General features: G+C 41.1%; 1 protein-coding gene across 4 annotated transcripts in view; it reads left to right on the top strand.

Moving 5' to 3' along the window:
* Positions 1 to 21,323, top strand: part of HYCC1 (hyccin PI4KA lipid kinase complex subunit 1) — a 69,721-nt gene extending 48,398 nt beyond the window's left edge. For 2 of the 4 annotated variants that reach the window (XM_060248654.1, XM_060248655.1), the window contains exons 10-11: positions 4,079 to 4,238; positions 17,104 to 21,323. In XM_060248654.1, the coding sequence (XP_060104637.1) occupies positions 4,079 to 4,238; positions 17,104 to 17,654 (711 nt within the window). In that variant the 3' untranslated portion in view covers positions 17,655 to 21,323. Of the gene's footprint in view, positions 1 to 4,078; positions 4,239 to 15,934; positions 16,232 to 17,103 lie in introns of all 4 variants that reach the window. The other 2 variants (XM_060248657.1, XM_060248656.1) reach the window with 2 other exon arrangements.
* The last annotated feature ends 294 nt before the right edge of the window (positions 21,324 to 21,617 follow it).

Below are 21,617 nucleotides of genomic sequence, written 5' to 3'. Positions count from 1 at the left end.
CCTGAATACCCTTCCGGAGCAGAGCAGGAATGCCCTCAAGAAAATCCAAAAGGAGGGGATGACCTTGGCTAAACAGCAGCTGAACTCAGCCAAGCACTTGGGGGGTACCTGTGCTAAGACCCTGGCCACAGCCATTTCGTTGAGACGCCATTCCTGGTTGAGATCTACTGCCCTTCAACCGGACACGCAAGCCTACATCGAAGACCTTCCATTTGATGGCACGGGCCTCTTCAGCTCGAACACGGATTCTGTCCTGCAGGAAATGGATAAGAGTATTAAAACGTCCAGAAACCTGGGGGTCTCTGCATCTTGCACACAGGCAAAGCGACATTGGACAAAGCCGTGGCAGAAGAAGCCTTATTCTAAATCCCCGGATAGACCTTGGTGTCCAAAATCTGCAGCGATGTTTTCAAGGCCACCATACCTGGCCAAGCCAAAGTACTCACCGCCTTCCGCCCAGGCGTCTAGTCAGAAGGGCCCCAAGCAGCACAAGCAGGGTCTTTGACTGCCCACCATCGTTACGTCACCCTGCCGATACGGACCTTATCTGCCTTTCCCGTTTTTTCCCAGCATGGTCCCGAATTACATCGGACCAATGGGTCTTATCCATAATCCGGTGGGTTTATGGAATAGAGTTCAGTCAACACCCGCCTACTCTGACATTCGTCTACACCGCACCTTCACAGACCCTTCGGGAGGAGGTACATTCCCTCCTCAAACAAGCCATCGAAAAGGTCCCCACAAGATAAAGGGGCCTCGGGTTCTACTCCTGCTATTTTGCAGTCCCAAAATGGGATGGAGGCCTTCGGCCTATTATGGACCTTTGGGCTCTGAATGTGTTCATCAAGTACAACAAATTCCGGATGACCTCGCTGCCCTACATTCTTCCTCTTCTCAGTCACGGGGATTGGATGGCTACGCTGGATCTGAAAGACGCGTATTTCCATATCTCCATCCATCTCCTCCACTGGAAGTTCCTACGCTTCACAATTGGAGATGACCACTTCCAGTACAGGGCCCTACCCTTTGGCCTCTGCACAGCTCCAAGAGTCTTTACCAAGACAATGGTAGTCATCGCCGCCCATCTGAGACTGAAGGGAATAACCCTGTTCCTGTATATCGACGATTGGCTCCTAGCAGCAGGGTCAAAAGAGGTTCTACTACAACATATCGACATCACTCTCGCCCTCTTAGAGGAGCTGGGGCTTCAGATCAACCAGAAGAAGTCGCATCTCCAGCCCTCTCAGAGAGTGCAATTCATAGGCCGATTCTGGATACCCGTGCCTGCAGGGCGTTCCTCCCTCCAGATCGTGCAGACGCCATCATCCATATGGTCTGCTCTCTTCAACAAAATCCCACAGTCTCAGCCCGTCGGGTTCAGCGGCTCCTAGGGCTCATGGTGGCCACAACCTCGGTCCTAACCTTTGCGAGGCTTCGCATGCGGACCCTGCAGCTTTGGTTCCTCAGGAACTTCAGGTGCAACCTCGACTCTCCTTCCTGCCTGCTGACGGCTCCTCCAGAGGTCCTGTCATCTCTCACCTGGTGGGAACAGAAACATCACCTGAAGGAGGGCGCGCCTTTTCACACAATCCACTTCCCTTTCCCAATCCACTTTCACACAATCCCTTCCATCACAATCACAACGGATGCGTCCCTCTGGGGCTGGGGAGCTCACATGACGGGACTTTGCGTAGGGGACCGATGGCCCAGCCATCATGCCCACCACCATATAATTTTTTTGGAGTTGCTAGCCATTTTCCATGCCATCCAGTCCTTCCAGACCCTTCTAAAGGGCAAGTCGGTGGCGGTCATGACGGACAACACAACAGCCATGGCGTACATAGGCAGGGGGGTACAGTATCCTGCAGACTCTGCCAGCTTGCCATGATCATCTGGGAGATGTGCAGGTCCTTGGGGGTGTTGTTGCTGGCAACTCACCTCCCGGGGGACCAAAATGTCCATGCAGACTTCCTCAGCCGAGAGGGAGCCTCACTTCACGAGTGGGGAGCTCAACTGGGAGTTCCTGCAACTGGTCTTCCATCGGTGGGGGACTCCTGCACTGGATGTCTTTGCCACACGCAACAACAGAAAATGCGAACTGTTCTGCTGCAGGGGAGGAGCGGACCCCATGTCCCTCGGGGACGGTCTCCTCATCCCGTGGAATTATCACTGGGTGTACCTGTTCCCACCCATCCCACCCATCCCCATTACCAGGGTGGTGCAAAAGATCTTGAGGGAAAGACCAGTGGGCATCCTAGTAATGCCGTGGTGGCCAAGGCAGCAATGGTTCCCCCGGTGGAGCGCCTCACCAACGGAAGTTTCCACCACTTCCCTCAGGTCCTGAACCTCCTGCTCTCTCATCAAGGGCAGGTTGTGCACCACGATGTTCCACATCTAAAGCTGACTGCGTGGCGCCTAGAGACTCTCAGCTATCGGAGAGAGCTCAGTTCGTCATACTAAACAGCAGAAAATCCTCTACCAGGAAATTGTATGCATACAAGGTGGTCGAAATTCATCCAATTCTCCGCGGACTATGCCTCAGAGCCAGGGGCGGCAGGCTTGCCTATAATTTTTGACTTTATGCTTTCTTTGCTGGACAGAGGCCTAACAGTGTCCTCGGTACGTGTTTACTTGGCAGCCATCTCGTTTGAGCATTCCCAGATTGATGGACATTCCGTCTTCACCCACCCGGATACCAAGAGGTTCCTCAAGGGCATTGCTAGACTGTATCCCGTAGTGCCGGGTACCTGCCCCAGCTTGGGACTTGGCCCTGGTTTTTCGGGCTTTAGCGGGGAAGCCATTCGAACCGATGGCCACCTATTCTCTCCAGCTACTGGCTTGGAAGACAGCATTCCTGGTAGCTGTTACATCTGCCAGACGGGTAGGTAAGCTGGCGGCACTTCGATGCGATGCCCCTTATCTCTGTTTCACTGCTGAGGGTGTGGTACTTCGCCCTGATATCAACTTTTTGCCCAAGGTGATCTCGCCTTTTCATCTCAACACAGATATCTACTTGCCGGTTTACTTCCCCAATCCGGCTTCTGAGTCTGAGCGTCGGTTGCATGCCTTGGATGTGAAGAGGGTGCTGTCCTTCTATCTGCACCGTTCTAATCCCTCCCGGAGGGACTTCAGACTTTTCGTGTCTTATGCAGCATCCTCTTAAGGGCAGAGGATATCATCTCAGAGGCTGTCCAAGTGGATTACGGAAACCATCCAGCTTTGTTACCTCCTGTGTAAAACGCCTCTCCCAGGACCGCTTAGGGCCCATTCCACGCGAGCGATGGCAACCTCGGCAGCGTTTATGAAGGGTGTTCCCCTTCAGGACATTTGCAAGGCTGCCACCTGGTCGTCAGCGCATACCTTCGTGTCTCATTATGCTCTGGACTTGCGGCGACGCCAAGATTCCTCGGTGGGCCGTGCTGTGCTGCAGTCTGTCTCCTGCTGATGGACCGTCGCACCCTCCTCCAGGTAGGACTTGAGCTTGTTAGTCTCCCATCAGTGTGATGCACAGAGACCACGAAGAAGATAAACAGGTTTCTTACCTGTAACTGATGATCTTCGAGTGGTCATCTGTGCAGTCACACTACCCACCCTCCTTCCCCTCTGCTGCCGGTCCATCTTTGGGGGGCTTGTGCAGCGGCCAGAAGGAACTGGCGGGATGTCCGCTCCCGTCTCAGTGAGCATGCGCAGTGGGGCTTCTAGGCATGCGCACTGGGACGTCGGCACGGAAATCCACAGCTTTGAAGTTTACCGATCGAGATCGGCGCTGGCGCCTCATCCCATCAGTGTGACTGCACAGATGACCACTTGAAGATCATCAGTTACAGGTAAGAAACCTGTTTTTCACTGCCCATTCCGCTTCCAGATTTATTTATAAACAAATTTAGTAGTACTGTTCCTTTATGTAGTTTCCTAAGGAACACCACTGCTTACTTTCCACCTTTATGAAAACTTCCTAAATGTTTGTTTTAATGTTATACAGGAAAGCATATCTTAACATATAGTAAATAATGCTTTAGTGTGAAATCTGGCATTTTGTTTGAAATTCTGTCCACATTCTCTTCTCCTGTTCCTTTAGGTTGCTAATGCAATAAAAGCTTCATTGCCTCAAGGTGCCATAAAATCTAGTAAAGAAGGAACAAAATGCATTCAGGTTGAAATTACACCTACAGCATCTAGAATATCAAGAAACGCAGTGACTAGTATGTCTATTCGAGGACATAGATGGAAAAGGCATGGTAAGTAGTGCACTGTCTTAAAATACAATTTTGTTCTAAAGGCTGAAATTTTTAAGCCTGTTGAGTACTTAATTTGAGGATCTATTTAATATGTTGTACAACCAGAATATTACTAACTTACCTACTGAACTATGCCTGCTAAAATACTCAGTTTTCTTTAATGCTCACAGTCCATACTCCTACATAAGTAATCATTTAATGTTTACTGTTCACTGTTCTTAGGTATAATATTATAAGTTTACTATCTCTTTAGTTGCTCAGAGCTAGAATTTTCTATTAAAGCATCAGAATGTTAGCATGGATTCTCAAATAGTAATATAAATTGGTTCTGAAAGGTGATTCCATTACAGTAGCCACAGGGCTTTTTTTGTAGCAAGAACTTCTTTGAATATTAGGCCACACACTCCTGATGTAGCCAGTCTTCTTGGAGCTTACAGTGGGCCCTATATTAAGAGCCCTGTAAGTTCTTGAAGGATTGGCTACATCAGGCGTGTGTGGCCTGATATGCAAAGGAGTTCCTGCTACAAAAAAAGCCCTGATAGCTATATTATTCTGTTGTGGTCTGTTATAGCAAAGTAAAAGCCCAGTGGCCTCTTAAAGACTAACTATGTTAATTTTCTTTCCATTGCATCTGAGGAAGTGAGTTCTGATTCACAAAACCTCATGGTGGAATAAATGTTAGTCTTTCAGGTGCTACTGGGCTTCTGTGGATTTGGTTTGTGTTCCTTCCAGAGGGCACCCATGTTAGGATATTGCAAGAAAACACTAAAATCTTGGCACATTATGGTGTTATTCATAAGGCTTGTATTGGACTCAGAAAAATAAAGGGTGCATAGCCACATAAGCAGTAAGCACTGTTGTAATTAACTGTACTTGTCAGTTTCATAAACATTTACTAAAAACTTCATTTTGGCATAAATTCTCATGGGCAAACTTTATTGTGCTCCTTACAGAAGTTCTATAAAATAGTCTAGGGTTATCTCCATATAGCAGATAGAGATTAAAGTGGGTTGTAGCTAGGGAACACTTTGTCACAACAAAATGTATTAGTCTTTAAACCAGGAATGTAAAACATGTGGCCCAGGGGCTGAATCAGGCCCCCAGAGTGCTCCTATCAGGCCCCCAAGCAACTGGCTCTTGTCTGCTTCCTTCTCCCTCTCTCTTGCTTCCTTCTGCATAACAGCTTGCTTTGCAAGGCTTGCTCAACCTCAATTTTCTCCATTGGTTGAGGCTCTTCCCCTTCCTGGTCCCCCGGGGAGGGAGGAAAAGAGCCAGAGCTTCCTTTGCCCTGTTCCCTGGATCCCATGAGAGAAATATAAAGAAAGCACTTTTAAGACCAACAAGTGCCAATGTTTCAAGCATGTTTTGTTTTAAGTTGTTTTTTTAAAAAAAATTAATCGTTTGTCTGTGTCCCCTAAAAAGTTTATATCTCTCCCTAATCTTAAATAGGTACACACATGACCCGACTGACATAGCCTGGCCCGACAGAGTCTTATTTATGTCAGATCTGTCCCTCATAACAAATGAGTTCCACCCCTGCTTTAAACTGTTTATCCAGTTTTATGAGGACAGCATTTTTGCCTAGAACCTTCAAAATCTTCATGAAAATAAAGAATATTACAACTGTAATAACTTTTGTGTTCATTGTAGACCTTAATACACCTTAATACAGTTTTCTTGTAGGTATTCTGCAGAAGGCCAGTTGGGAAAAAGTAAAATTTCTTGATAAACTTAGGACTCATATATGCTTATGCAAGAGCTCCCATGAAGTGATTAAACCTTCAGTTTTGCTTGTTCACATGGATCTTGAACATACCTTCTCTTCCTACCTTGTGTGATCTGAAGAAAGTGACAAGTAATCTAATTTATGGTGTTTTATTGTCTGTGGCTACACATCCTGTTATAAATCCAGCACAGGCTTTCCCCCTTTGAGGTTCAATACAGGAGTGATTATAGATACACTATTTATAAATTATGTTAATATTGGAAATAGTACAATGAAGTTTCAGGAAAGTTTTGATTTTTCTCTGAACATGTTGCTTATATCTTTATAAATAAAATATATTGATTTATTTATGGAACTATTATTTCTGACTAATAAACACTGGAAAAATATACTAATAATTTTATTAGTTAATGATTCCTGCCTCTTATCTGGTAACTCTGTAAAGTATTTTAGCTTGTAGTTTTGTAGATTAAAGGCTAATCCCTACTAGCTAGTGGCTGTAAATAAGCGGGGGGGAGGTCTGTTGTAATCTATTTGATCATATACAGGCATTGACTACATGCTATCTGACTGGTTTAAAAATGCTTTTTGGCTTTTTTTTTTTTTTTACCAATTGCTGCTTCTGCCTTACTGTCTTGAGAAAGATGATCAAGGAAGCTTTGTAAGGTTACCCAGATGCAGTGACTTGCAGAATCCAGAGACACAGGTTACTATTGATAAGGGAGCCCAAAGACATAGGTTACTTTTGCTTCCTCCTTATCAATAGAAATTTCATTCTTTTTATGTAGTTGTAAAAGGTATTAATAGTCCAGAACAAATAAATTCATAAATGCATTTCAGAAATCATTCTTTAATGTTGCCTTCCTGCAGGATTCATACTTGATGATACAGGTGCTGAAGTACACGAGTCATTGGTTAGGACGAGTGCTTGCTGCAGCAGATAACAGTAAGGCAAGAGGCTTGGTAGTATTAGTGAAAAGCATCTGTCTCCAATAAAGATGAAGTTACTTTTGTTATTAAGAAAGATTATTTGCCATGTATGCAAGTATTGCTGCAGACTCTTAAGTAGCCAGTAAATAGTGATCATTCAGTACACAAATATGATGTCATGATGATGTGATGTAACGGGGAAAGCTAGCACTACTTTGGGGCATGAGGAAAATTTAATTTGTACTTCTGTTGTAATGATGGATTGGAATTCCAAACATCAACCTGATTGTTATGATAGAAAACTAGAACTGCCCTGATGTTTTCCTTTAAAGCAAACCTGGGCCCAGAAAATAGGTGTCACCCAAATGGTTTTAGGGTGTCCTAATGGAACCAATTTGTGAAACTAAATGACCCCAACTATTGCAACTGACTTGCTCACACAGTAAAGCAGGCAATATTTTTTAGACAAACCTACACTGCCTATACCTGTAGTGTTGGCATGGAAACTGATGCTCTTGTATTCAGTGTCAATGCCAAGAAGAAGCCTGTATCAAAACCATACCATTAAATGGGAGGCAATATAGACACAAGGATTTTTAATCTAGAAAACATACTTCATAACTGAAGGGCAATTATCTTTGCTGGTAAATCATAAGCATGATATGGTCACCATTTCAGGATTTAACAGGACATTTCAGAGCTCTTTAATTTTTCATCTGGAATATATTACTGTAAAATAAGAGTAAAATAAGATGGGTAGGAAATGGAAAAATGGTGATTTGTGTTGGTTTGTAGTTTGTTTGATTGCCTGAACTGGTAGTTCATTTCATTTTGTGATTTGTATGGTTCCCCAAACTGGTGTGTGGTCTGGAAGGTGTAAAACTCATGGGGAGTCCTCGGCAGGCTCTCTTCCACCCACCCTCCAACTTTGGTGAAGATTGGATATGGAATGTCCAAGTTATAGCCCCCCAAAGCAGGTGCCCCCAGGAAAGCTCAGCTTTGGCTCTCACGAGATCTAATTCTTCTCTCTTTGTGCTGCAATGTGGAAGCAGCTGAGTCAGGGTATCTGCACCCATAGAGTAGAATGGGAACTCTGTGATTGGCTCCCAGAGCTGCCAATCAAGCTATGGACAACTGCTGTGAGTGTTTCAAGGGCTCCCAGAAGTCCACCCCAGTGTTGCCTAGGAATTGCTTGAATCAGCGCCAGGCTGTTTGGGAAAACAAACTGCAAAAACAAATCAAGCAACCACCAAGGAAAAAAGGCGGTTTGTTTTCCAGTTCAGGCATGGCGCAATCACCAAGTTGGTTCAGAATGAATCATGGTTCGTAGTTCATTTTGTGCCCTTCTCTAATGGTAGTTTACCATTGCCTGATTCTGCTGTGTCGCAACCATGGACTTTCTTGGTGATTTTTCTATCCAGATACTAACCAGCTCCTACTCTGCTTAGCTTTCAAGATCTGACAAAATTGGTCTAGCCTGGGCTATCCAGGGTAGGGCTCTATGGATTTAGAAGAGTGCAGTTTGGTTTATCAGACTTACAAGATCATGAGAATGGCATTAAGCACCAAATTCATGATCAGGAGTGAAGTAAGTGTAAAGAAGACATGATCAGATTGTTTGCATATGGAAGTTCTTCCCAAGTAGCCACCATTGACACCAGTGTTCCTTGCTAGTTCTTCCTAAATTAATATTTCTCAGTTTTGTAGTTCCTTCATGTAATAAGTCTGCAGGTCATACGCTTTGAAAGATATCAACACAAATAATTTGTAGTGCTTGGTTAATCTTGAGTAGCTCTTATTAACAACCTGCTAAGCTTCTTTGAACAAAAAAGTGGAATGTTAGGAGAACATCGATTAATTTAGCTAATGTTATGGATTAAGTTCTTATTAGATATACCATAGTGTGTGTATACAGTTTTCAGTGTCTTAATAAAGATGACAAAGCCATGGATATGGTATGTCCATGTGGGATGAATCACCAGTGTATGACAGGAATAGTGGTTTAACATACATTTGTGCAGTGTCAAAAATTGTAGGCTGTGAAATAAGTTGTTGTGCAGTTGGGCATAAGTAATTTGTAAAGCAACAGGTGAGTAAAAAAGGGAAGAAGAAATAAAAAGTGAAGATAAAAACTGTGTTCATAGCCCTACTATTTGAAAGGCATTTACTCATACTGAGTTCTATGTAAACATTGGTTTAAATCCCTCTGCTCTGTTTGACAAAGTTTGAAGCTTTATTAGTAAAACAGACCTCTCATCGTTTGTGGGAATTGTGCAGCTGACCTTGGCCTCAGTCTAGCAACTCTGAGATTTGTAAACTCAAATTACAAACCCATGAAAAAATTACTAAGATATGCATTACTGAATTCAGTGAAAGTAGTTCAAATGCCGAACTGTTCTATTCTGAGACTCTATTTTGCTAATATCACCCACCCCCACCCTCTCTAAAGCATTAATCATGGAATCATTGATACAGGGGACATGTAGATTTTGGTCTAGACTGGGTGCCCTGGGATCCTTCAGATTTTATAATATCAAATATATTCTCATGTAGAAGAAATCAATTTTAAGTCCAAGTCTCTAACAAACCTTAAAATGACACAAATTTGTTGTGTTCTGTAATCAATTTAAAGACAGTCCAATAATTCCAATAGAAGAAATCTTGACCAAAAGTTCCTAAAATCTTCCTCAAACTTAGGTTCCAATACAGGATAAGTAAAGGAATAGTGAAAAATTAATTGATTAAAAAATTCACAATTTAAATGGAGACTCTCTCCTTTCTTAGTCAGTAAACAGTGACATCCCAAGATGATTCACTTGGCAATAATGTTCCAGTTTACAAAACTGCTAGCATGAAGTCCTACTGTTTTGCATACATAGCTTCTTCAAAAGACAGAACATGGAACTTTGCCACACAGACTTCACTGTCTGTCATAAACAAATGCACTTTGAAATTGTCACATTTTCAATCTATAGTAATAACATTGCACTCGCCAATTTATAACATGCTTCGAGTACAACACTGAGAATCTCTCTCACAGACACAAATGAATGCCTACATTCACACATCATTATATCCAAAATCCTAATTGCAAACATCTGGAAAATGCTAAATAGCATTGGTCTCCAACTCTGCCATGAAAAGAAATTGGTCAGACAAGGTGCAAATGTGCTGCATATCACAGCCCCTCAAGTTTGCCAATAAAAATTTTCATCAAATTTAAATAAGTTATTCTCTAAAATGAGGTCAACCAATTCAAGCAGGAAAAATGTGGGGTGTGAGCAGGCCTGTAGCTGCAGTGGGACCCAGGAGGGCCAGGCCGCTCCATTCAACCCCCTTCTTTATAGCCCGTCCATTGGAAGGCTTCCAATCTGCCCCCTTTACTCACCATCACTCTAAATAAGTGCATCATTGCTACTGTAGGGGCTTCAGATAGGTATGGGGGGGGGGAGACTTCTTGCAGCAGGATCCCCCTGGCAGGTTTACTGAGTTTGACAAATGGGGGGGGGGGCTGTCACTTTACTTGAGAAGCAGAGAAAGTGTTTAGGGCCAAACTGGATGGCCCCCTGCCCTCCCCCCCTCAAAAAAATGCTGCTGCAGGCCCCACCAAACATGAAATCCTGGCTACAGCCCTGGATGTGGGTGGGAGTCCTCTTTTGTCTAGAACTTTCTCAGTGACAGCCTGTGCGTTATACTCATGTATAATGAAAGTAACATCAAGTGTTAATAACACAACTGTATTTGGGATCTGTCTTCATTCCACTTTAATAACAATTCTCAAGTATCCTTAATATAAGATCTGATCCTGCTGACATGGTTTTAGGAAAGAATCTATATACTGAGAGAGGGGTTCCAAAAGAGTCATTCCCTGAGACTTCAGGACGCCCCAGGGAGGTGACCCTTGTATTTTAGGGAGAGTGTACAATACAGGAATTCTTGGATGTTCATTGAATAGAAAGTTGTATAAACTACTGTCTATGAAACCAATGAGTTCTGCTTCATCTAAAACAACCTTAATCAAGCCATAAATGTGTATGGAGGGATAATGATCTGTAATTGATAATATGCATTATTATTAATGCACGCTGCAGTTATCTGCAGATAACCTCTTTGCAGTAATGTGATCCTGGATTACTATGGCTCCCCCTTTATCCGTGGGCTTCATCATGATCCTATCATCTTCCTTCAAGCCCTTTAGAGCCATATACTCCCTGTAAGATAAGTCATGCCAAATGTTTCTGTTCTGAGACTCTATTTTGCTAATATCACCCACCCCACCCTCTCTAAAGCATTAATCATGGAATCATTGATACAGGGGACATAAGTAGATTTGGGTCTAGACTAGGTGCCCTGGGATCTTTCAGAGGCACCAAATACATTCCTTAATTTAATCTGTCTCATCATTTTGAATAAGTCAATCCTGGTATAGAAAGTACTGTATCTGGGGCTGGGCACAAAGCCCAACCCGATTCAAAACCTGATGTTCCACCCCATTGAGTGTTCAAGTTGATAGATTGACCAGTTCTGCCATGACTCTCTGGAGCCTGTTGAAAAAAAACTCGCTTCTAGTTCTATTCCTGGTAACTTCTGGTTTAGCCCACAGATAAAGGGGGAGCCATAGGATTGTTTAAAAGACTTGGACTTTAAAACTGACTTCTTCTGCTTCTACGTATGAGATATTATAAAAGGTTTGCATTTAAATTATTTTCACTGAGTTCAATAGTGCGTATCTTAGTAATTTTTTCACAGGTTCATAATTTCAGTTTCATTTGTCATTCCTTGCTTCTCTCATTGTGTGGTCTATCCTGAGACTTGGGTCAGTTGAGTAAATTATTCCACAAATGTTTCACATGACAGAAACAGATGTCTGTGGGACCACATGTAGTTCCAGTATAAGGAGCCTTCTTCTAATTGAACTGGCTCTTTCACTGGAACAGCCTGCCAATCTTTTATTTCCAGCAGCTGCTCTTCTCATCGGCCTTTGAAGTAACTACTTCCTGCTCAGTTTATCAGAATTTAGCCCTAGCTTTTATTATTCCAGCTTCTTCTGCTAAGGCTGCTTGCTCCAGCCTTCTTCACCCCTACTGGCTATCTTTTCATAAAAGGGAGCCCACCATCAGATAGGTCTTTACAGCTAAAAGCCTCCAGGGGGTGCTGCATGCTGGAGTCAAAAGCTTGTTTCTGCCCAGGGACCACATGCTCCAGTGCAGCAGCACCCCAATACCCTCTGTTCCCCTTTTGCCACTGAAGGAGAAGGTAATGGGTTTTTTTTTATTCTCCAGCTACTATTGAGAGGATTTCATCCAGATTAATTGAAGTTATGTTGACTGAGTTCCTTCCATGGCTCAGAAAGCCTTTGCAATAAGTATTCCTGATGTGGCATGAAAATGAACCAAAGTGACGAACACAATCTTTGTTCTGTTTGGGTGAAGGGAATAGTTGTCTCCACATATAAGGCCTCTGCCAATGCCTCACCTTTAAAGCTCAGGTAGATAGGGCAGTGAAACTTAAGGCAGCGTTGTAGGAGAAAGCTCTTAAAGCCTCAGAGCCAGCATCCATGTTAGCCCCAGAGAAGGCTCCCAATCCCGCATCTTCAGAATTGATGTGTTTGGTTCCACTTCCCAGATCTGTATCTCAGCAGATGTGATCTCAGTTGTGTTCCCATCAGGTTCATCATGCCTCTTCTGAGCCTCCTGTTAAGGAAGACAAAGAAAAAGCATAAATTGGCTCAACAGTGCAATGCTCCCATCTGTGCTCCTGAGCCAATGCCAACCTTGCAGGAGAAGCCCAGGAGCCCATCTCTGAGTTCGAGATCTTCACCTGTTTCTATCTCTGATGGGGATACTGGCTTACCACATGGCCAGGCTCCACATGAGTCCGATCCAGAACAAATTGCCACAATTCCATGGTCTCAGTCCCAGCCGCTTATGTGGTGGCATTCACATCCCTACATGATGTCTCTGGGATATTTGGAGGAATGGGGTGGCAACTTTGCAGACCCCAGGGATATGAGTTTGTATCATTACCCTCATCAGGTGTTGTCATATCCTCCTTCAGCAACCATCCTATGAAGGCTAGTTTCTCCTATTCTGGCAGTGAGAGAAGAAGAAACAGCTAGTCTGATGGATCTGACACAATATTGGATCCAAGCCCAGATGGGAGAATATGTAAGCCATCTCCAGTTTCTCCCATTGAAGGATCTCCAAATGTTTGGAGAACAAATGACTTGTATGGCCCAGTCTCTTGAGACAGAAGCCATTACCTCGGAGCATAAACCCAAAGATAAAAGTCTGAGTTGCCTGTATTCAGTCTCCTAGAATTATTGCTTTTCCAGTGTTCAGGGGCCTTGAGGACCTTATGCAGGAACTGTGGCAAAACCCTGCATCTTTGCAGGCTACCTCCAGAACGGTACAACATTTTTATAAAATCAAGAAGGAGCCATTTAGCTATTTGACAGCTTATCCTCTGCCATCCTCCTAGGTTATGGAAGAGATGCAGCCACTGCACTCCCACTGTGTGCCCTGGGTCAAAAATTATACTCTTCAGCAGCTTTAGGTTTCAAAATTGCTATGAAACCATTATGTCTAGTTATCAGCACTTCTTATGGGAGAGGATCCTGCTAGAAGATAAACATCCCTTCACTAATGTTCTGCATATGGAGGCCATTAAATTTTTGAAGCAGCAAATTGATGTGGGATGGCATTCTGCTGATTTGGCTGTGCGGGCTATAGTGAGCTCCATCATACCATGCTTGGTTAAGATCAACATCCTTGCCTATGGGGACCTGGCTTAAAGTTGAGGACTTACCTTTTGAAGATTCCACTTTCTTCTCTTCCAAGATGGACAAGATGCTTTTCCTGATAAAGAAGAACAAGCAGACAACCAAGTCCCTAGGAGTCTCACATTTGTCCATGTCCCAATTTAAGCACAGATGCTTTGTGAGACAACCCTGACATCCATAACACAGGAACTACTATTTTTTTGTCCCCTTGGGATCTCAATATTCTACCCCTAAACCTTACCCACAACATAGTTACCTAAGAGTTCCAATTGAGCTAGGTCAGGGTTATGGTCTTGACCTTTAAAGCCCTATGTGGCCTGGGATCATCATACCTGTGAGGCCACCTCTCCCCATATGAGCCCCAAAGAGGTTTATGCTCTTTTGGTCAGCACTTCCTGGTGATCCCTGGCCCAAGGGACGTTTGCTTAGCTTCAAGCAGAGCAAGGGCTTTTTTGGCCTTTGCTCCAACCTTCCAGAGAGCTACTTCATCCCAGAAGTCATCCTTCTGACTAAGATCATTGCCAGCCTGTTATGTTCAGGAGCAAGCTGGCTCAGTTTGCTACAGCCAGGGAGACTGTTACATCTGATGAGTGGATTTTGTCCAAGGTTAAGTTTGGTTACAGATTAGAATTTCCTTGCTCAAGCTTGGGGGTTCCAACCAAGCAGCTTCAGGTCTTGCCCAGACTTTGGCCTCCTTAATTGATAAGGGCACCAAAGGGGAGGTTACAGCATCTCGGACACTGGAGATTTTCTTCCTTTGTATGATCCTAGTAGATAAAAAAGATGGGGGCATTAGACCCATTTTCTTCACGTTTCAAGGTTCCGTATGGTATTGATTCCTTCAATTTTACAATTATTAAAATTTGTTGGTTTATTATTGATTTGAAGGATGCTTGTTTTTATGTTTTAATCCATCATCATTACTGCAAATTCTTACAGTTTTCATGTGGGGGATGAGTTTTTCAGTACACTGGACTACCCTTCCAGATGGAGGCGTGATCCCAACTAGGTCCAATAGCCTGTAGGGCTTTGCAGACTGAACTAGGTGGGCAAAGAAATACAAAGCTTTCCAAAAGACTGAAGGACAAACCGATATTATTTTGTGTCCTAGACTTTTTTCCAGACAATGTTGTAAATAACACACAAGTTTTTTTTATCACAGATAATTATGTAGTTTTTCAGCACCATTTTGTGAAGAGCATCCATTAACCTTTAGTATACCAGAAAATAAATTTATACAGGACTCTTAGATTTTACAAGGACAGTAATCATTTTGTCATGGAGGACGAATCCTAGTCACCACAATTGAGTTAAATCTTATGCCTTTTGTGTGGGAAGGGAATCTACTATTTAAAAAGTGACACTTTCATCCCCAAATCAATCAGGGCTAGTGCCCCCTTACTTTCCTGTTCTTTTGAATAGTCTCCATTTTTTGTTTTTTGTTTCCTCAACCTTTCTGTCTGTCTTCTCTTTGCTTTGTCTGCTTGTTCATTCTTTTTCTGTTCATTCTCATTTTCCCTTCCCGCTTTCCCATTTTCTTTCAGTTACCTACATCCCCTTCGGGGGAGGGGGTGTTAGCAATACACTGGATTCTTCTTCAGAAGGGAAAAAGGGTTTAGAGTAAACCATGAATGCTTATGCCCCAAAGGAGGAAGCACAGAAACAGGCTCTAATTCCTATTGGGAAAGATCATATTATGTGGAAACTCTGATGAAGAAGGGTTGTGTCTCATTTGCCTGACTTTAGAAAGTTACAAATACCATAATATAAAGGATTCAGTTATTGAGTTCACACCTTTAGCATAATGAAATATCTTCACATTCAGGTTAAATACTAATCTTATATAGTATACCGGTAATGCAGAAATCCTGTAAAAATGTGGAATGGGTGAGCCAGTTTTCAGTATGTTTTGTGTAATATATGAGTATTTCTTATGCTGTTGTAGACAGTCTTTAGAAGTGAACTTGAAACTAAAAATAGTTGTTTTGCTCCAGTACTATATAAACTGATGGGAAACACATAGGTCTGGCTTAAATCCCCCAAGTTTTGATTGTCTGCTGAGAGCGATGATTCAGCAGAGAGCCTCCAATTCATAAAACTAATTTATCTGTGTTCTAATACTGCTAAATACAATTAATGTGACAGGTAAGAGAAAACATAGGCTACATAACATTCAGCCTTCTAGTTTTGTCTTTTTTTGTTTATCTCCATGTTTTTATTTCAGCCATCTTTTTTTTTCTTATCCATCTTCAATTCTAGAACAACCAGATAATGCTAGTGACACTACTGAATCAGGCAACTTTGTCATACCCGAGATTAGTGTCACAAATGTGGCTGGAGAGAGAACCGGGAATGGGGAAAAAAGCAGAGCACCAGCAGAAAGTGATGCTCAGCATATACAGGGTGTACAGGAAACGCCTACAGATCCTAGAATTGACTGCAAAGGCATACCAGAGATCAGGAGGCAAAAATCTGTAAGAAAAATTATGGAGGATGGAATAAGTTCACCTGGCAGGGTGCAATTTTAACAAAGCACTTTGTAAGCTACTTTAAAAGGTATTGATTGAAAGGGCACTGCTGCATGTTTGGAAATTGCAGTATATAATCATATATTTGCATGTTACCATTAGAAAAACATATTGCATGATTTGCACTTAGAATTTAGAAAGTATCTTTCTGGTGAGCAAACTGATAAGCATGTCTGAAGCAATTGAGGGGTCTTTTTTTTTACTTTAGGAAACCACAATGAGAGACTTCAAAGTGGCAGACAGTGCTAAACTCCTGCTCAATTTGGGTTGACGTAGACTAATTAAGCAAATTTCTCTTTAAAATGCTTTTAAATTTGTTACTTATCTCAGTTCATTTTAGTATCTTCCATTGTGGTGCTTGAAATCTCTGCAGTCCTTGAGCTTTTATGCTCCAGTGTGTAAAGTTTTTAATTTTGTCATATCACTACAGAGCTGAACTGTAGAATGTGACTTTTCAGTCCTTGGAAAATTAGTACGGTTGGGCTTGTTTAAAATGAAGGAGCTTGCAGGTGGTCCCTTTGGCATCTAGCTTCATGACTGGTTTTCTGTACAGGTAGCATTTAGATGCCTTTGGACATCCTTGGGTTCATATCTTTTCTGGCTTTCTATAATATATCTAACCTCTTTCTAACCTTTTGCATGAATAACAGGAGCGTTTCTTCCCCGCCCCCGAAATCACTGCAGAATGAGATTATAAGCATGCTTTTTGGTTTAGAAAATTTAATTGGTAATGAAAATCATTGCATACAATTTCTCTCAATTTGACATACTAGGTAAGTTCATTGTCTGTTCCTTAGATTGCTTTGTGCTGGGAAATGCCAACCTCTAACTGTATAGACTTCAGTTCATTTCAAAATGCTGTTATGGAAAATCATATAACTGCCTTCATTCTCCATCCAGGTAATGAACTGGGAATTCCGGAAGAAGAATTAATAGAAGTATCTGAAGTTGATGAGGGTTTTTACTCTAGGGCTACTTCTGCCACAAGTCATTCTGCTTTATCGAACAGCAGCACCAGTAATAAGCCTCTGACAGGCAAGAGTCAGCGAAGGTCTGGAGGAAGCAAAGTTGGAGTGAAAGAAAAAGAAGCTGTTGGTGAATCCTACAAAGAACACTTGTCTCGTAAACAAAGCCAGAGAGCAATGAGTGAGAATTTAGAGCTTCTGTCTCTAAAGAGGCTGACTCTGACTAGCAGCCAGTCCCTGCCTAAGCCAGGCAGCCATAGTTTGGCCAGAACAAGCACAACTCTTTTTAGTAAATCTTTTGAACAAGTCAGTGGTGGTGTGATCCCAAATAACCACAGTGGTACAGATGCAAACAGGTTTTCTGTATGTAGCTTGCAAGAGGAGAACTTGATTTTTGGAGCTGAAAGGACTGAATTTCCTGTTCCAAGCAAGCAGCCAAATCAGCAGCGACCACCTAGTATCAGCATAACACTTTCAACAGACTAACAGACCCTCATAAATTTCTCAGTATATAAAAAAAAGGATTCAGTTGATTTTACTGCCATTTATTATGACCTTTTCTAAATATTTCTCTTCATCTGTCTAGAAAGTTTTTCCTTCTTTGAAAGCTGTGTCTAAACTGCCAAGGTTTAAGAACAGCAGTAAATTTAAACAGAATAGGGTGAGGACTTGGTTACCTTCATATTTTAAGGCTGGGTTTTTTTGCATACTGTGTTAGTACTAATTGCTAACAGTCATTTCAAAAACTTTGTACATTTAAGTTGACCAGATTGTGTTAACATGTTTTGTAGGATACACCAGCCCTGATTTTATAAATACTTCACAGAAAATGATGTTACTCTATAGGAATCCTGACTCAAGGAATGAAATTCATAATAATGTTACAATTAGCCTTGTACTGGAGAGCTGATACATGACAGACTTATGCTGGGCATATGCCATCTTTAGTATGGATTGCATTGCTTGTGCAGACTTTAGCCATATGCTTTGAGGAACATATTATCATTGGCACAATCTGGAATTAATGTGTCTGATCCATCTATGTAATAACCATTGTTTTTCTTTTTTGCTCTCACTGAGCTAGAAAGGGTTCTTTATGCTTTTTTTTAAGCAATTAAGGTCAAATCAGGGTGGGGGTGAGATGAAACTTTTTTAAAAAAAAAATCTCTTACATGCACAGACAAACTAAGTATGCTGGGTTGGGTTCATTGAGTCACATTATTCTTGCTACAAGAATTCAGGTATAATTTTGACTTGTACAGTTGCGTATAATGAGCATTTTTCAAAATGTAGTTGGGAAAATGGGGCTCTGTCATCTTTTAGACACCACCCTTGCATTGATCAGTATATGGCAGGTAAACATTGGCTTCACATGTTGAGTTTCAGATTTCCATAGGAGCTTATACATTTAACCCCCGATCTGTGATGGTCCCATCTGTGATCTGTACACACTGACTGTAATGTCGCACAAATCAATTGTGTGTGCATTAAACTTTGTGCACAGAGGCTTCTACGTAAACATGAAATCAAACACACACATTGAGTGGAGAGACATATTCTTGACCCCCACACTGTAACTTATTTCAAACACTAGCATAGGGCCACTGATTACACAATATCAATGCTTAACAATATAATTTCCTATAAGTAGCAAATTCATTTTTTGAGCCTGCCAACACAGCAAAGAGCCAATACAAGAAACAATTTTTTAAAAATAATTATATGCTGCCTTTCCATACCATATATACTCATGGCTGATTACAACAGTTACAAAACACGTAAGTGTAGCCATAGTTATAGTACAGTTTAAAGTATTTTAAAAGTTAATCTTTTAAACCAACACTTTAAAACCAGAGTTAAAATTCTAATTAAAAGGCCTTATCAAATAAAAGTGTCTTCAACTGAATAATATAGCAGTGTGTCTGCTTTTTTCCCCATCCTGCAATGATGGTGATTTTCCAACTAAACCACCTCATACCACAAGCTCACATTAATCCACATTCTCTTGAAGCTATGTTGAAACTAGCTGCATAGAGGTATAGTCAATAATGTTTTTTGTTGGCTTTAAGTTTAAAGCAGGCAACTAGAAACTTTGAGAATATAACAGGAATTTAGCAGGTAAAAATCCCCCAGTTTTTAGAAATTCTAACTTGGATTCCAAGGAACCTCCTTGTGTGCATTTCCAGAGTGTATGTTCTCTAACCAAAACTAATAAAAAGGTAAAGGTAGTCCCCTGTGCAAGCACCAGTCGTTTTCGACTCTGGAGTGATTCTCTAATAGTGTTCGTGTGAAATACAAAGTGTTGTAAAAATATCTGAACTTAAAATGTTTGGAGCCTACATTTTAATGTCTGTTTGCTTAATCTGATGATGTCATTTATTTACTACTTTAAACAATATTAAATGTATTCTAACAAACTTAAAGCACTGACAGTTTCCTACATTTTTAGTTATTATACTGGCATTCTGCAGAGAATAACAGAATACAGAAATATGCTGCCATGGTAAATGAAAAAGATTTAAACTTCTTAGTTAACCATCAAAAATGCCATGAGAAATGAAGTGACTTTTTACAAAAAGTTTAGTGCTGTAGTTCTTGAGCTATAGGTAGTGTGTTTGTGTCAATTTGTGGGACTCCACAGTGACCACGAAGATGATTTATATGTATCTGCAAAAGTTTAAACCTAGTTTGTCGCTTGGACATAATTTTGCAATAGGACATATGTACCTTTTGGCATTTAGGCATACATCCTGATTGTAAAAGGGGTTCTGTATGTATTAAGAGTATTTTTTTAAAAGTTATATCTGCATCAGTCCTCTTAATACAAACAGCATGGCAGATGGTCCCAACCCATTTTGATCAAAACCAGCTTTTCATCCGGATAAATTTTGGTAATCTGTAAGGGTCTAAGTTTGCTAAATGTTGGGAGTATAATCCTACTTATATATGATGCTGGTTTTGTATAGTATATACAGGTCTCATAAACTTGATTTCATTAAAATCTAACCTTTATGTATTGTATGACTATTCAAATTTCCCAATATATAAACTTTGATAAATACAGGAAATTTGGGGTGATTGAATTTTTAGCATTATGCCAGCTTTCTCAAAAGACCTGCTGTGGTCCTGATCATGAGGATAAGATTTGAGACTTTAGACTTCTGAAGCATATGTACTCAGTCTGCAGCATAGGGTAGAGTTTCCACTCAAGTTCTGTGCTGCACATTCTCACAATTTTATAGTTTAATGCAGAATTTCAAATGAGGTCATAAAGTCTTGGCTCTGGAATGTAATAGCTAACTTTGATTTGGTAGATTCAGGTGGGTGGCCGTGTTGGTCTGAAGCAGCAGGACAAAGTTTGAGTCCAGTGGCACCTTTAAAAACAACCAAGATTTATTCTGGGTATATAAGCTTTCATTATAGACTTAATAGGCAATTGACAATTTGAATTGAAAATGGCTAAATAATATTGGATAGGTGAACATCGCTTTTAAAATGTTTTGTAGGTAGTCTTTTACTAAGTTACAAAATTGCAACAGTTTATTTTGTATTTTCAACTATAGGTGTTTTGTTCAGTGACTTATTACATTGAGTGATCAGGTGAATTAAGTGGAGTTAATCAGTGTAAATGGCCAGTGATTTGTGATATTAGAAAAATAAGATAGTGTGTGAATGTTTTTTATTAGACATTGCTGTGGTGATACATGGGTTTTTATAAACAATTTACTGAATGTTTGGAGACTACAGTTTTTGAATAACACTGAAATAATGCAATCTTGTATTGATAACCTTGCAGTTTTGATTGAAACAATTTATGAATGTATCCCTGTGTAATGGACACACTTTGCTTTTTTGTGTTTTGGTTTTAAAATGGTCTAGACTAATTTGTACTACTTGGTACTGCAGCCTTTTGTATTTAGTATAGCTCCGTTTCTGAATATTGAAGACTGAAACAGGCTAGATAGGTATTTTTAATAATTCCAGAGAAGACCCAATGATTGATACATTTTTCCTTAACAATATAATTCAAACGAGTGTACTACTTTCTCTTTTGTATCGTAGTTTGTGAATACTTTCTGGTTTTTTGGTAACAAAATGTTTGTTTTGTAGACTTAAATAAATGAATTGTTTACTTAAGAGTTCACATTTCTAAAATCAGGAGTCAACATCATTTATAACTAATATTCCTTTGGAACAAAATAGAGCCTTTTGGAACAAAATAGAGCCTGTACAGACTGCAAACTACAGTCTGTACAGCGTACCTGATTATTATAATTTTTGCAGATGGCAGACTGAGGCTGAGAAGAAAGTAGCTTGCCTGAGATCACTAGTAGTGTGTAGCTACAAGTGAAAAATGACCCAGGAACTACCCAGATCACTATTCATTCTTAACCCATGTGGTACTCTTTATTCAGTGTTATGAATAAATTTGCTAAAAGATGCAGATTT

This window comes from Heteronotia binoei, chromosome 10 (assembly GCF_032191835.1).
Source record: "Heteronotia binoei isolate CCM8104 ecotype False Entrance Well chromosome 10, APGP_CSIRO_Hbin_v1, whole genome shotgun sequence".
NCBI lineage: Eukaryota > Metazoa > Chordata > Lepidosauria > Squamata > Gekkonidae > Heteronotia > Heteronotia binoei.
Note: the sequence above shows the minus strand (reverse complement) of the source record. Positions and strands in the feature narration are given on the sequence as shown.